The sequence below is a fragment of the Eucyclogobius newberryi genome, unplaced genomic scaffold (assembly GCF_026437365.1).
Source record: "Eucyclogobius newberryi isolate DKJ021-1_F unplaced genomic scaffold, fEucNew1.0.hap1 SCAF_16, whole genome shotgun sequence".
Lineage (NCBI taxonomy): Eukaryota > Metazoa > Chordata > Actinopteri > Gobiiformes > Gobiidae > Eucyclogobius > Eucyclogobius newberryi.
The window spans coordinates 18,104,367-18,117,039 of NW_027315790.1; the positions used below are offsets into that span (position 1 = coordinate 18,104,367).

A 12,673-nucleotide genomic window follows, 5' to 3' on the forward strand; every position below is an offset into this window, starting at 1 on the left:
GAGAAAAAAACAAAATTGGTAAATTAGAAAATAAGAGATGTATAAAAAAAATAAGCCATCCAAAGAAAAGAAAAGTTCAGGCACACAAAAGTCCCATTTAGTCCAGTTTCTTTCAAATTTGTCCATATCCAGATTGAGTCGGTGTGTGATTTTTTGCCATAGGTCAGTTGTGGTGTCAGTCCAGTCCTTAATCGTCTGTGCAGTTTGTGTCATCCATTTTTTTGTTATTACCTTTATTGTATCAATTTATGTTGTCCATGGCAGGGGTCCATTACAATTGTTTTACAATTATTTATTTTTCCTCAAGTTCGTGACGAGCTTTACAAAATCTAACTGTCTGAAAGACAAAAAAGTTCAATTTGAAAAAAAACTGCCAGATAAAAAATACTTTAGGTCTATTTTTAGGACTGTAGATTGAACAAAGCCTTAATTTTGCTTCTAAATTGTGTAATTGTAAGTAACCTAAATAATCACGGTTATCAATTAACCTAATACTCTTGACATCCCTATTAAAAGCCACAAGCTCATTTGCTATTCTGTTCTTTTTACTTGATCAAATTAGGCAAGCTACATGAACTATGATGGGAATTTGTAGCTGACACACTGCGTGTGTAAAAATCACTAGTACCCAAATGAGACAGAGGAGTGAACAGTGTTTTTGAACTCCATGAGCCATTTCACACATTAGCAGCACTCACTTGTCTGTAGAAGTTAATGCATGTTGGGCCTGGTGATGCCGACAGCCTCTCACCATCCTGACACTCAGGTCCAGTCAGATGTGGACACTCACACCAGCCCAAAAGTCTTGTTAGCAAACTGCTCCGCACTGAGGGAGTATTTAGCAGAGGCTCATGATATCATGTGGTCTCAGTGTGGTCTCAGTGTGGTCCCAGTGTGAAACAGCCTCTTTCATGTGCCACGGTGACCATCAGAACTAACGCACAATACTTCAGACTCCATCACTGCTATTTTACAGCTAATAAAATATATATATTTTTTTAACCTTTGTGTATTTCAAAATATGCATTTGGTGTTGGGCTGAGCGTAAAAATCTGAAAACAATTTCACCAAGGAAATAGTGACCCTGGTGTAAGCACAAAGCCAATCCCATGTGGAAGAGGATGTTTCTGATTTATGAATCAAAAGGTTTAAGTGTATATGACAAGTTCTCGTGTTTTTCTAATTGTTACTTTGTTTAATGGGACAGTCCTTGTGGTAAATATGTATAATAGTCAAGTTGTAGTTTTTGAAAACAAAAATAGAAGTTGAAATTAACAGGAAGCAGAGTTCCAAAACAGGATCTCTCTATCAATAAGTGACAGCCAATTTAAAATTTAGAAACAATTTACAGACTGATGCATGATTCTGACAGTGAGAAAAATATGTTAATGTATTTATTTAACAAAATAAAGGGTATGTCATCAGTTTGTCAAATCTAAACTTTTGTGTAATTTATATGGATGTCTGTCCTTATTTACAGTATTACCTTTTAGCCATGTCATATCTGCTGCTCATATACGTCAAACTGGAGAAAAATAAGGAAAGTTTTTAGTAAAAACTTTAAATATTATATTCACTACATTTCAGGGAACTGTCTAAGCTGGAAACAGTTATGTGAGGACCTAAAAACCTGATCTCATACAAGCATTTTCCCCAAACAAAGCTTATGAATTTATATTATTTTATTTTTAAAAAAATCCAACCGCATCATATTTAACAGACATGCAAAAGAACACGTTATCTTTCGACTGACCACAATAAGGAAATAAGAAGCTATACTCAAGACATACTGTATATGACCACAAAAGAAATGCGTACGAAGCAGCTAATCCTAAAGATTGATTTCAATTGAATCTTTTTCTAAGCAGCAGAGCAGTGAACCTCAGCTGAATTTGGCTTTAGAGAAATCCATCTCCGGGTGCTGCTCCATGAATCTGTACAGACAGAACAGAAATGGTATAGAACAGTGGTTAGTCAAAATAACCGTTACTCAAAAGCAAATGTATCCAGTTACAAGAGAACTCACTTTTTGAGGATGTCTTGTTTCTTTTGCTCTTCAGATGTGGGAAGCCCCATTGATTTCTGTCGCTGGTCATACATCATTTTCTCTACCATGCCACGTGTCTCTCCATCCAGGTCTGACAGCTGAGTACCAAAGATATAAAGAGTAAAATGTCATTCATGACCACCTGCTATAACAACTATTCAATCTGACCTACAGAAATGTGGAACAGAAAATACTGGCAAGATTTAACTTGCATTTCTTTCTTGGAAACTTTTAGCAGACTAAGGACACTCAGAGAGCTGGGGATTCTGCTGAGGATTATGGCGACGTTTTCACGATTAATAGTGAAGTTGGTAGTTGAGGATTTAGTTACTTTTTGGTTGGACATGGGAGGCAGATGCCTTGAGCTAATAAATGACAGACATATAAATTATGTCTATGATCAATGAGCTATAATGAAAACTAGGGTTAGGGTTACTGCGGCAGTCATTTTGTGACTGTAAGAGCAGCAAAATTCTAATAGAAAATATGTTAAAAAAATGAACCTGAAGAATAATTAATAAATGGGTTTACCTTTTATCTTAACCAGCAAATGTGTTCCTAGTGCGCAAATTGTCCTTGTATTTTGGATGGAATTTTGTGTACATATTGATGGGGGATTCCTTTATAAACGTATAAACTTCACCTGAAAGTGGCCCTTACATCCTTGGATAATTTACCTTGGAATTTTCAGGACAGATTTTCTTGGTGTTTATTTCTGGGTCTGTAGTTACGATCTTGCTCCACCATTCCATTGAATTGATCTGAAATCAGCAGACGTACATTTAATGCCAAACTACAAAATGAAATGTATCCTAATGACGTACCTTTTCCAAATGCACAGAAATTATTTTCCCATCATCGAGAAGCCAGGAGCTTTCTTCCACCTTCACCTCATTGCACAACTGCCCTTCGATAATAGGAGGGTGTCCTTTCAGTCCCACCTTAAGGTTACGCCGCTGGATGTCCACAACCACATCACGGCCCTTGATGCGGAACTTCACATCAAAAGGAATGGATATCTATGGAAACATGTTATAAAGACAACATTTAGAGAACAAGGGAGGAACTGTCTTTAGAACATGTATGTGACAGTCACTCACATCCACTTCTGACAGAGACTGTGTCCACTTGTAGTTTGGAAGGTCTGCTCCATTTCCTGAATTAGGTTTCAGTTTATCTTTATCCTTCTCATCCTCTTCCCCTTCAGAGTCAGACTGATGATAATAAAGTAAAGAAAATGCTTTACAGTACAATAAGTCTTTCTAGACATAATAATAGGTCAGGGATCACTAATAAACAGGTCCAGTTGAAAATTTCCACAAGCAGAGTCCTTGAACTTTTATTGCGCTTTCAAAAGTAGATTTTAGGTAGAATATAAAGCAGACATGAGATGGAGAAGAATTCTGTTTTTGTTCGATCAGAACATCAGACTCTGACTTTCATCTGCAGCGACGTGATTGGCTGATTGCGTTACATGCACAATAACCGTTATGCTCCGCGCGTTGCTCTCAAGAGCGAAGAAGTCAAGTGCTGCAAAGCAAACTTTCTCATCAGTTTCTACTGCACTTATTTCTTATTTGCCGGCAGTCAGAATAAAAACAGGATGATCTCCTGCTGTTAAAGCTTTCTCATGGCGCGCTGTGATCTGATGCACGGTGATGTGTAGGCTCCTGTTTGGAGCGAGAGGGAACACGGAGGAAAGACACAAACTCCCAGTTCATTTGAAACAATTTCTTATCACTAACAGACGGGGCTGGGCTGCTCATTATCCGTGAATGAAGGGCTTACAAAGTTAATTAAAAGGTCTTGTGTCAGAGGGATGGATCCAGACGGGATTGCGCCTAGGTCCGGATCCGGACCGAATTGCGCCTATTAGTGACCTGGGTAATAGTTTATTATCATCAGGAATATTTGTTCTGCTAAAAAGGGTGAACAAAAGCTGAGCAATCAATTGGATTTTACTTGAGATGCAGCTTTGGTCTTTTAGTCGAGAGGTTTTGTCAAGACAATCAAGAAATGTTATTATTTTTTGTAGTTTATATTGACCAAATTTGTAATTTTTGATGTATTCAATTTTAAATTGACATTGAACGCATAATACTTTTTGAAATTTGCAATCAAATACAAGAGGAAAACATTTTAGACTTGTTTTGTACTGTTTAGCTCTAGTGTTATAGATTTCTTTGTCTAGTCAATGTTTCTGCAAAAGGTACTAAACAAGATGTTCCTAAACAAGATGTTCCTAAGCAAGATTTCTGATGATGCCCCCCTGCCTTTGACCCTGGTAATACACAGTGTAATAATAATTACTTTATCCGCTTTACACTGCACGCTGGAAGAGACCAACATTTTACATTGTGTGACATAAATGTGTCAAAATCAGGTCAATAAACAGCTTTACTGTACTGATTTATAATTAATAATAATATATTTCTATAAGCTGTTACATAGATGTCAGTTTTTGGAGTCACACATTTTGTTGTCCATTTTCATACACACCCCTTTCTCTTTCTCTTTCCCTTTCTCTTCTTTAGCAGATGTTTTTGCTTCATTTCCAGCTTCCATCTTTTTTTCCTCCTCTTTCTTCTTCTGAAAACACAAAAAACAGCAACAGTTTAGAAGCAGCTTTCAAACCAGAGCAGCCGCACATGCATTTAGTGAATACCTTGTCCAGTTCAGACTGAAGCCTCTCTGCCTCTTCATCGGTCAGTTCCTGAATTTTTGGGCCATCTTCTTTCTTCTTCTTTTTCTCTTCCTCAGCTCTCAGTTTGGCAGCTCTCTCCGCCTTTTCCTTCTTTTCCATCTCCTGTTTTTTCAGCTTTTCTTTATGAGCTTTTAATGCTAACTTACTGTGATGGGCAAATGCATCCTTGACCAGCTAAACAAAGAAAATATATTATTGCCACAAAGAATAATAGACCAGAAAGGAGGCAAAAGTGAAGTGGAACCTAATCTGATTTCAGGGAGAAACTGGGATGAACTTAAGAATCACAAAATAAGATAAAACATGCAAAAACACTCCGATACATGCGAGTGGGATCAAAGCCTGGTTTAAAAGCATTTACAATTGTGTTAATTTAATGGGACACTTTAATACCAAAACCCTTCAATCTTCTATCTACTGATATGTACACCGATCTATACTTTTTGTAGGCTAAAATTGTATTTTCCACCCATCATTTGCAATAGAAAACCAAACAATAACTGACATTGACCTTGAAATTTAAAATCGTTGCTTAATTTTGTACAGTTCTTTTCAGGTTAGCTGCCAGTGAGTCGTTATGGTTTTCATCACTTTTGCATCCAGTCACATTGAATCCGTAATAGTATAAAACACAGTACTTAAAAAGAGACAATAATAGCAGTGTTTTGTGGCGCAGATGTGATGAATGAAATGGTACAAACCTTCTCTGGGGCTCCTTCATCACCACCAGTGAAGAAATCCGTCTTGCGTCGGAGAAAGCTGAAAAATGTGTTTACTAGCTGTTGGGGAAATGAAGACAGAAACACAAACCAGTTAAGACAATCATTTGTTTTCTACAACCACTCTTCTAGAATGTTCTAAAGACTCGGCATCAGCTTCTCAGTTAAAACTATCCGGAGTCCAAGTAAATATGGATTTATTTTAGCTTTGCATTTAAGCTCAGCCCGCGTGCAGTTCTTTTACACGCGGACTAGAAACACATTTATAAAGTATTGGCAGAAATGTTAGCTTTTAGCATGTTAGCATCACATTTAACATTACCTCGTGTACTCCTCCCTCGTGTTGCTGGGCCATGACAAGCAGCATCCCGTCATACTTTTCTTCATCGTCACCCATGTTGTTTAAAATAAATGTTTAATGTGCAGTTGGAGGGGTATGATGATGAATAATGGAAGAAAAATTGCAGTTTATGTTATCAGAGTGGAGTCACGGAGTCACGTTACTCACTTCCGGGAAACGCGCTCCGCCCTCTTTGAAGTCTACCAATGAAAAGACAGCGTGCTGTTTTTTCTTTTTAAAGACATTTTATTTATAATGTACGTGAATACACAGTACAAAAAAAATATAATAAAAACGAAAAAAGAGCCATGATCACCACAATCAAGTATTTAATTTTTCAATGTAATGGCATTTTATTATAGTCTGTTTCTCTAAAAGCTTCCAAGTAACTATATGTATTGAATTTAGGAATATATGTGTATGAATAAAACAATAAAATGTATACTATTGAATACAAAAAAACTAGCAGACAACATGGTACAAAAACCAAAGTACCAAACTACAGTTGAACAAATAATATCAAAACATCAGAGGAATAAATCTAGGCATGTTCCTTATTTTTCCCCAATGCGCTGGTTTCTGAAATCTGACGGCTGCGGTATTCAGTCACCATTGCCTTCATTTGAGGACAGGGATTCCAGTCGGTGCTTCTCAGCAGCTGTGGAGGCTTGGCAAATGGATCATAATCTGATCTGAAGTCACAAAGTTAAATAAATGTAAAGAGCAGGCTGAACAGTGGCATTAGCTTATAAATTAAATTGGGTACTTACGTTTTGAGGTGTTTTTCAATTGCTTTCCGTTCATAAATGTTATATTTTGTTATCACAGGGTCGACATAGATTTTCTTGGTGAGTGGACAGATGAGTTTCTTTGGTAATGACTTCACATGTTTAATCAGTTTCTGTGGTCAGAAAAATGTAAAATGCACAAATAACACAGATGCATAATAATAGACAGTGTATACGCTCTAATTAATACTTAAATTCGCAATGAAAATTATGTAAAATTGTACCTTTTCCATTTGATTCATTGATTTCCCGGCACTCTTTTCAGTGTGCTTTTTTGCCTCTTCATAATACTCCTTGGGGCTTGTTAGATACTGCTCGGCCAGAATGCTGCAGGACGTACATTTTATGACTACTGTTAATGATTATTGTTGCTGAAGATAGACACCATACCTGTCCAGTGGATCTTGAGGCTCTGGAGCGATCAACAGTCCGTACACAGAATCGAGCACGTCTCTCATTGTGATGTGCGCATTATAACCACGGTCAAAGATGTTGTGGCAAATGCGGCCCACATTGTTGATGTTGCAGTGATAGATCTTTGTTCAAGTTAAGAGATCAAATATGAACATAAAGCATACAAAGTAGAGATGGGACACTGTGTTTTCAGGATACAGGAGTGATGAAGCGGACTGTTGGTGGTTTCACTGGGTACTCAGGGCCAAACTGACAGAAGAGCTCAAACACTCCACTCTCATAAGGTGTATCCGGAGGGCCTTCCATGAGAAGTTTCCAAAATGCTTTTTGGGAATGAGTATTGAAAATATAAGAAAACTTATAAATCTGAACACATGCTAATGTATTTGCACTCACTGAAATCAGTTTCTGATGGAAAGATTAGAAAAAAAGGATGTGGATGAAGGTGCAAGTTCTTCAGCTCCTCCAGGATCCGTCTCTCTCTCTCCATGAAACGTCTGTCTTTGGCCTCACGGATTTTCTTTTTCAGAGAACTGGGTGAAATTAGAGCAAGTTTAATGTAATTCAAGTAGTTTGGTTTTGCACGTTGAATTTATTTTATTTGACTTATAAGTGATATATATTTTTCTGTTGTCATTTACTCTTCTGTTGCAGTCACTTTTTTCCTCAGCTCACTGGGCAGGAGAGCTTCAGGGAAGGTATCGTAGCCATTAACTGCAAAAAGCCCTTTTAGAAAACCCTACACAAACAAACAAATATAGCAATCTTTATTTTATGAAAAACACTTTATACTACTTTATTCCTTAATTACCTTGGTAACAGAAGACAGGTCTGCTTTGTTTTTTTTCTTTCGAATGCCTAAAGACAGAACCGTCTCTGTCTCGAAAAGTTTGAGACCATCTTTGCTCGTGTCAGGTTTGAAACAGCAGCCACCTTAAACATGAATACAGTAACGACTGGTATTTGTATAATTTACAAAGCATTCGATTTAGAGTAGATAACCTTTTTGTCCCTCAATAGCAGTGGTCCCCAAACCACGGCCCGCGGGCCACATCCGGCCCGTTGGGCCTTTCATTCCGGCCCGCCAAGCTTGTCCAAGTTATATTAAAAAAAAAAAAATTGCCGTAGGCTTTATTAGACAGTAGATGGAATGAGAAAGAAAGGAAGGAATGATGACAGAGAAAGAAGGACATGCAGCAAATGTCGGAGTAGGGATTCAAACTCACGATACTGTGGCTGGCAGTTCATTTTACCTTTCGCCTGTAATGCCTACATTTCCCCAAGAGATGGCACTGATCCCTCTAAGTGCGCACTGCTCGCACACAGCGCTCTGCTCGCACTTAGTGCGCACAAGAAAATCTATGGCGCGCAGAAAATAAAATTCACCACAAACGGCCACCGGGGCCAATCAAGCAGGAAGCGCAAGTGTTTGACTCACTGAAGAAGACTCTTGTGGACAGTAGAAGACCGTAGATAATTAATCATTATTTAATGCATATGGAAAACAATTTGTACATTGAGCCTTGCATTTGTTGCTTTGTTACAAGTTACAGGTCAAATCTTGCGTGTAATTTATAGTAATTCATTTGTTCACACAAACAGACCATATTTTCCTGGCCCGGCCCCTCGGCCAAATTTTAGAACCCAATGTGGCCCTCGAGTCAAAAAGTTTGGAGACCACTGCTCCAGTGTTGGGAAAGTTCACTTTCTACATGAACTAGTTCAGTTCATAGTTCACACATTTTAAAATGAACTAGTTCAGTTCATAGTTCATAATTCAAAAGTTCACAGCTCCAAAAAATGAACTAGTTCAGTTATTTTTTTCAATATTATGCAATAATTGTTCTAAATTATTTCCACAGCCCAAATACAACCACAGTTTAATGCTGAAACTATGTGTCAGATTTCATCTTCATATCCAATTCTGAATCCTTTCCCAGGATTTACATTCACCTTGAAGGGACAAACGTCCTTCATGTGTTACTGTCCATTCAGTCCACACTAGCAGCAGTTGCAGCTTCCCCCCACAGTATATTCTCAAAAACATGAGGGAAAACTTGCTGGGCAAAGTTTGCACAGAAATGTTAGATTGTTCCCATCCTCACCGACCTTATCATAAAACTCACTGGTCGTAGGGCGAATCGTTGCTGTTCTGTTGAAATCACGTTGCGGTCGCGTCCGTGCTGCTTTTTGTTTTGATGCGCATGCGCAGTGCAATGCGACACTTCAAATCTCTGTCTGTCTCCGCGATCTATCGGCCTCTACAACTCTGGAGCTCTCACACTTGTCAGGCATAGGCTCTTTTTGGGCAACTTAATGGTGTTTTTCGCCTGGAAGTCTCTAGAAATCTGACACTTTATTGAACGAAAATAAAAAGAACGAATTTGCCGTTCACAGACACCACAAAGAACGCGTTCACAGTATCGTTCGTCAGCAGTAATACCGTTCGTTCAGTTCACGTTCACCAAAATTATGAACACGTTCATGAACTTTTGTTCAATGAACGCGTTCAGGTACAACACTGCACTGCTCAATAGGGAAATTCCAGAGTTGCAACACAGATTAGGTACAGAAACACATATTGGAAACAGAAGTGGAAAAACAAAAACTTCCATAAAAATATAGTTAAATCTGTATAAATATATTTAAATCAGATATAAATGTAAATAAAAATAGATTAAATAATTGTAATAATTAAATGACTAAACGTCCACACTATCCTACCAGATGCGACGCTGATTCCGTGGAGCATATTGTTCTCTACTTCTCCGAGAAGAACCGAATCCACAGTGATGCCAGAGTTTATCAGACTCACTGCAACATCCTCGGGTTCAATGGAGAAACTGATTACAAGAGATGGCATAAAATAAATATTTCAACAATGTTAAAATATGAATGCACATGAAATATACAAATTGTGGATGATATTATAGGTAAAAAAAAAAGATTACCCAGAATCATTTCCATCTGTGAGGCACAGAATACGCAGTGAACAGTCTGGAAATTTAGTCTTGACTTTTTCTAACTCAAGTCTCCCACGCCTAAGAGCGTCATAAAGCAGAGTGCATCCAGCTGGCTCCAGACTTTGCACACTATCCTGGAAACACAAACAACAATGTGATGGAAGCAAAACAGAAAAGCACAAGAAGCCACAAGGGTTATGTGAAAAATATTTATAACGCAAGACATTTAACAATTACCGTGAATGTTTCAAGAGTTTCTGTGAAAGTCTGAAGGGTTTTGACTGTGGAATCAAACTTCACAAGTCCGATGATGTGATGGAAATCATAGGCCATGCTACGATTTGCAAAGTTATTGAAGAGCTCTTTGACCACATGGATTTTCTGGATATCCACACTTCCATAGCACTTCTCATCCATAGATGAGCTAGTATCTACTAGCACCTGTCACAAAAGACGAGTTACATATGTATAATGACTAAGTTCTACATTTATACTCTTATTTGCCTCGTTTTTGTGCCCAATGATGTACACTTTTTAAAATTACAACATTATCATAAAATATAATATTTAAAGATAATGTCATCTTTGAAGGGCTTTAAGTGCAGCAGGGGCTCGGGCGTTCATCAACCTGAAGGGCCCTTGTGACATAGGGAACTTTCAAGACCCACCTTGCCTGTGAATGAACATTGTGCGAGTTAGTGATTTGTGGAGGTCAGAGCCTTGTTTCTGTTAGTCCCCCAGGGCAGCTGTGGCTACAATGGTTGCTCACAACCACCAAGTTTGGAGTTGATGAATAATGCACAAAAGTGTAAAACTACTTTATTACTGGTAATACCATCTTAATAAGAATATCTCTCTCTCCACCAATGACTCACTCAGACCACATGTGGGTGAACGGTCTTGCCCAACACACAACTCTCAAAACACCGAGCCAATACTGAATTAATAAATTCATAATACCAGGACAGCTTCTTTGGGGGTTCTGGTTGTGGCTACAGATTGGTAGTTTCTGTGATCTCCAGTTCTGTAAAAGGCAAATGGCATAAATAATATTCTTTCTACATTCTATGTTGCAGTCTTACAATCAGTCCCAACGCTGTTTATTCTTACTCACCGAGCGGCCAAAACATCTACATTCACAATTTGGCTTTTTCCAGACAGACAATCAAACACCCGGATAACTGCAGGGTTTGACTTGTCTTTATGTTTGTAAACGCCAATGTTATCTACAAATGAAATAGAAAGAACCCAATAAAATGACTAGTCATAAACCTAATGTTTCCATGGTTATTTAATTACCGATTCCGATTACCCTTTTGTCAAAAAATGTATGGATTAGGATGAGTTTACTAAATGGATCAGCTGCTTTACAGTGTGGCAAAGCAAAAGGAGATGCATTCTGCTTTCTTATTGGATATTTGTCTTAAGAACAAAACCCCACATTACAACATTAACCATGTGGGCATCATGTCCTATGTTTATATAATCTGCATTAAAAGTGTGAAAATACATTTGATTTGAACATATTTCCCTCAAATCTGGGTTATTTGGTCAAGTTTATGCTATGATGCATACTTTCACTCAGGTAAACCAAGCATGCATTTTCATGTCCCAGACTCTTTTAACTGCAGAGGAGGAGTGATACTGAGAACCGGGAAATCCTTCATCTCCTCTGTCATCACTGCCAGGCTCTTCTTGGTTTCCAACTGAAAGCTAAGCAAACAGATATAAACATATCAGTGGTCCATGGGTTTCAGAGCGATAAAAGATTAGCAGTTTCAGTAGAACACTAGCATGAAAGTATTCAAAACACATTCTATGTTTAGAAGGATCTGAAATGATCAAAATGTCTTGTTTAAACAGGAAGCTGTATTCCTTCAATATATCATAATGGAATGCATTTTGTACATACAAAATATTTAAGTAGAGCAAAATGTAACATACTTCTGTCCAGACACACTGTTGCGTGACATAAACAAGTAATATGTGTTTATTGAAGGATGAACACTGAGCAGAACTTTCTCAGTATCTGTGGCTCTCTTCAGGGAGGTGGCCATCAGCACCTGCTCAGTGCAGAGTGGGATGGCTTCATCATCTGAAAACAGTATCAGGGAAATCTTGATCATCTACATAAACTATAAAGCAACTCAAATAAAAACTAAAAAGGTACCTCTTATTTTTTGTAGCACATCTGCCCTCTCCATAGTGCCAGGGACCCCAGGTACAGTGACTGGTTCACAGAAACGCTTGCCATTGTCTGCAATCAATGAAACTGGTGCAAAATGTTCATGTTTGGAATGCCCGTTCTATAAAGCAAAGACAACATCGTATGGAAATTAATAAAGTTACAAAACATACTTCAGTAATGTTTGCAGTGTTAGACCTTGGCCTCTGACATGATGTATGACCAACAGAAGAGTGAATACTCAAAGACTTTTTGGTCTTCTATGATCCCGTCTGCTTCAGTATCTCCCGAAAAAGTCTGTACAAGCCTTCGATGACCGCAATCTACAACAGATTGTGTAGTTGTTTTAATGAAGATACAGTTAACACATGACGTGTTACAGCTTGTGTGCAGTCGTATGCAAAATAGTCATTTAATTTTGTATTTTTATATGTTTTAATCTAGATCTGATATAAATTGGGCATTTGTGATTGGAAAGAGTAGAAATCCTTCAATGGAGCTTCAAATTCCTCA

At 38.0% G+C, this 12,673-nt stretch overlaps 2 protein-coding genes across 3 annotated transcripts; both read right to left on the minus strand.

The window, feature by feature from the left end:
- Positions 1–1,663: 1,663 nt before the first annotated feature.
- On the minus strand, positions 1,664–5,993 carry nudc (nudC nuclear distribution protein). Of its 2 annotated transcripts, none has more exons than XM_072447769.1 (9): positions 5,793–5,884; positions 5,453–5,530; positions 4,713–4,925; positions 4,547–4,636; positions 3,148–3,261; positions 2,872–3,066; positions 2,725–2,808; positions 2,027–2,145; positions 1,664–1,934 (listed from the first exon to the last, which is right to left on the minus strand). In XM_072447769.1, the coding sequence occupies exons 1-9, from the start codon at positions 5,865–5,867 to the stop codon at positions 1,883–1,885; spliced, it is 1,020 nt and encodes a 339-aa protein (XP_072303870.1). In that variant the 5' UTR covers positions 5,868–5,884; the 3' UTR covers positions 1,664–1,882. The 2 variants fall into 2 exon arrangements, with proteins under 2 accessions (XP_072303870.1, XP_072303868.1); XM_072447767.1 differs by having other exon boundaries at positions 1,665–1,934; positions 4,547–4,633; positions 5,793–5,993.
- Positions 5,994–6,351: 358 nt separating this feature from the next.
- On the minus strand, positions 6,352–11,175 carry LOC140362321 (uncharacterized). Its single transcript, XM_072448434.1, has 13 exons — positions 11,090–11,175; positions 10,936–10,999; positions 10,213–10,416; positions 9,964–10,109; positions 9,737–9,855; positions 7,824–7,945; positions 7,654–7,751; positions 7,409–7,545; positions 7,211–7,335; positions 6,989–7,134; positions 6,823–6,925; positions 6,581–6,711; positions 6,352–6,502 (listed from the first exon to the last, which is right to left on the minus strand). Exons 3-13 carry the CDS (start codon positions 10,390–10,392, stop codon positions 6,352–6,354), a joined length of 1,458 nt encoding a protein of 485 aa, XP_072304535.1. The 5' UTR covers positions 10,393–10,416; positions 10,936–10,999; positions 11,090–11,175.
- Positions 11,176–12,673: the final 1,498 nt, after the last annotated feature.

What these genes read in the sequence shown, in the direction of transcription:
- nudc (XM_072447769.1), bottom strand. Translation starts at nt 5,867, where the DNA reads ATGGGTGACGATGAAGAAAAGTATGACGGGATGCTGCTTGTCATGGCC. An exon ending in TTCAGTCTGAACTGGACAAG is followed by an intron (nt 4,637 to 4,712) that starts GTATTCACTAAA and finishes TTGTGTTTTCAG; the next exon opens with AAGAAGAAAGAGGAGGAAAA. An exon ending in AGTCTCTGTCAGAAGTGGAT is followed by an intron (nt 3,067 to 3,147) that starts GTGAGTGACTGT and finishes ATGTTTCCATAG; the next exon opens with ATATCCATTCCTTTTGATGT.
- LOC140362321 (XM_072448434.1), bottom strand. Translation starts at nt 10,392, where the DNA reads ATGGATGAGAAGTGCTATGGAAGTGTGGATATCCAGAAAATCCATGTG. An exon ending in ACAGATGGAAATGATTCTGG is followed by an intron (nt 9,856 to 9,963) that starts GTAATCTTTTTT and finishes TCTTGTAATCAG; the next exon opens with TTTCTCCATTGAACCCGAGG. An exon ending in CAATGAATCAAATGGAAAAG is followed by an intron (nt 6,712 to 6,822) that starts GTACAATTTTAC and finishes TTCTGACCACAG; the next exon opens with AAACTGATTAAACATGTGAA.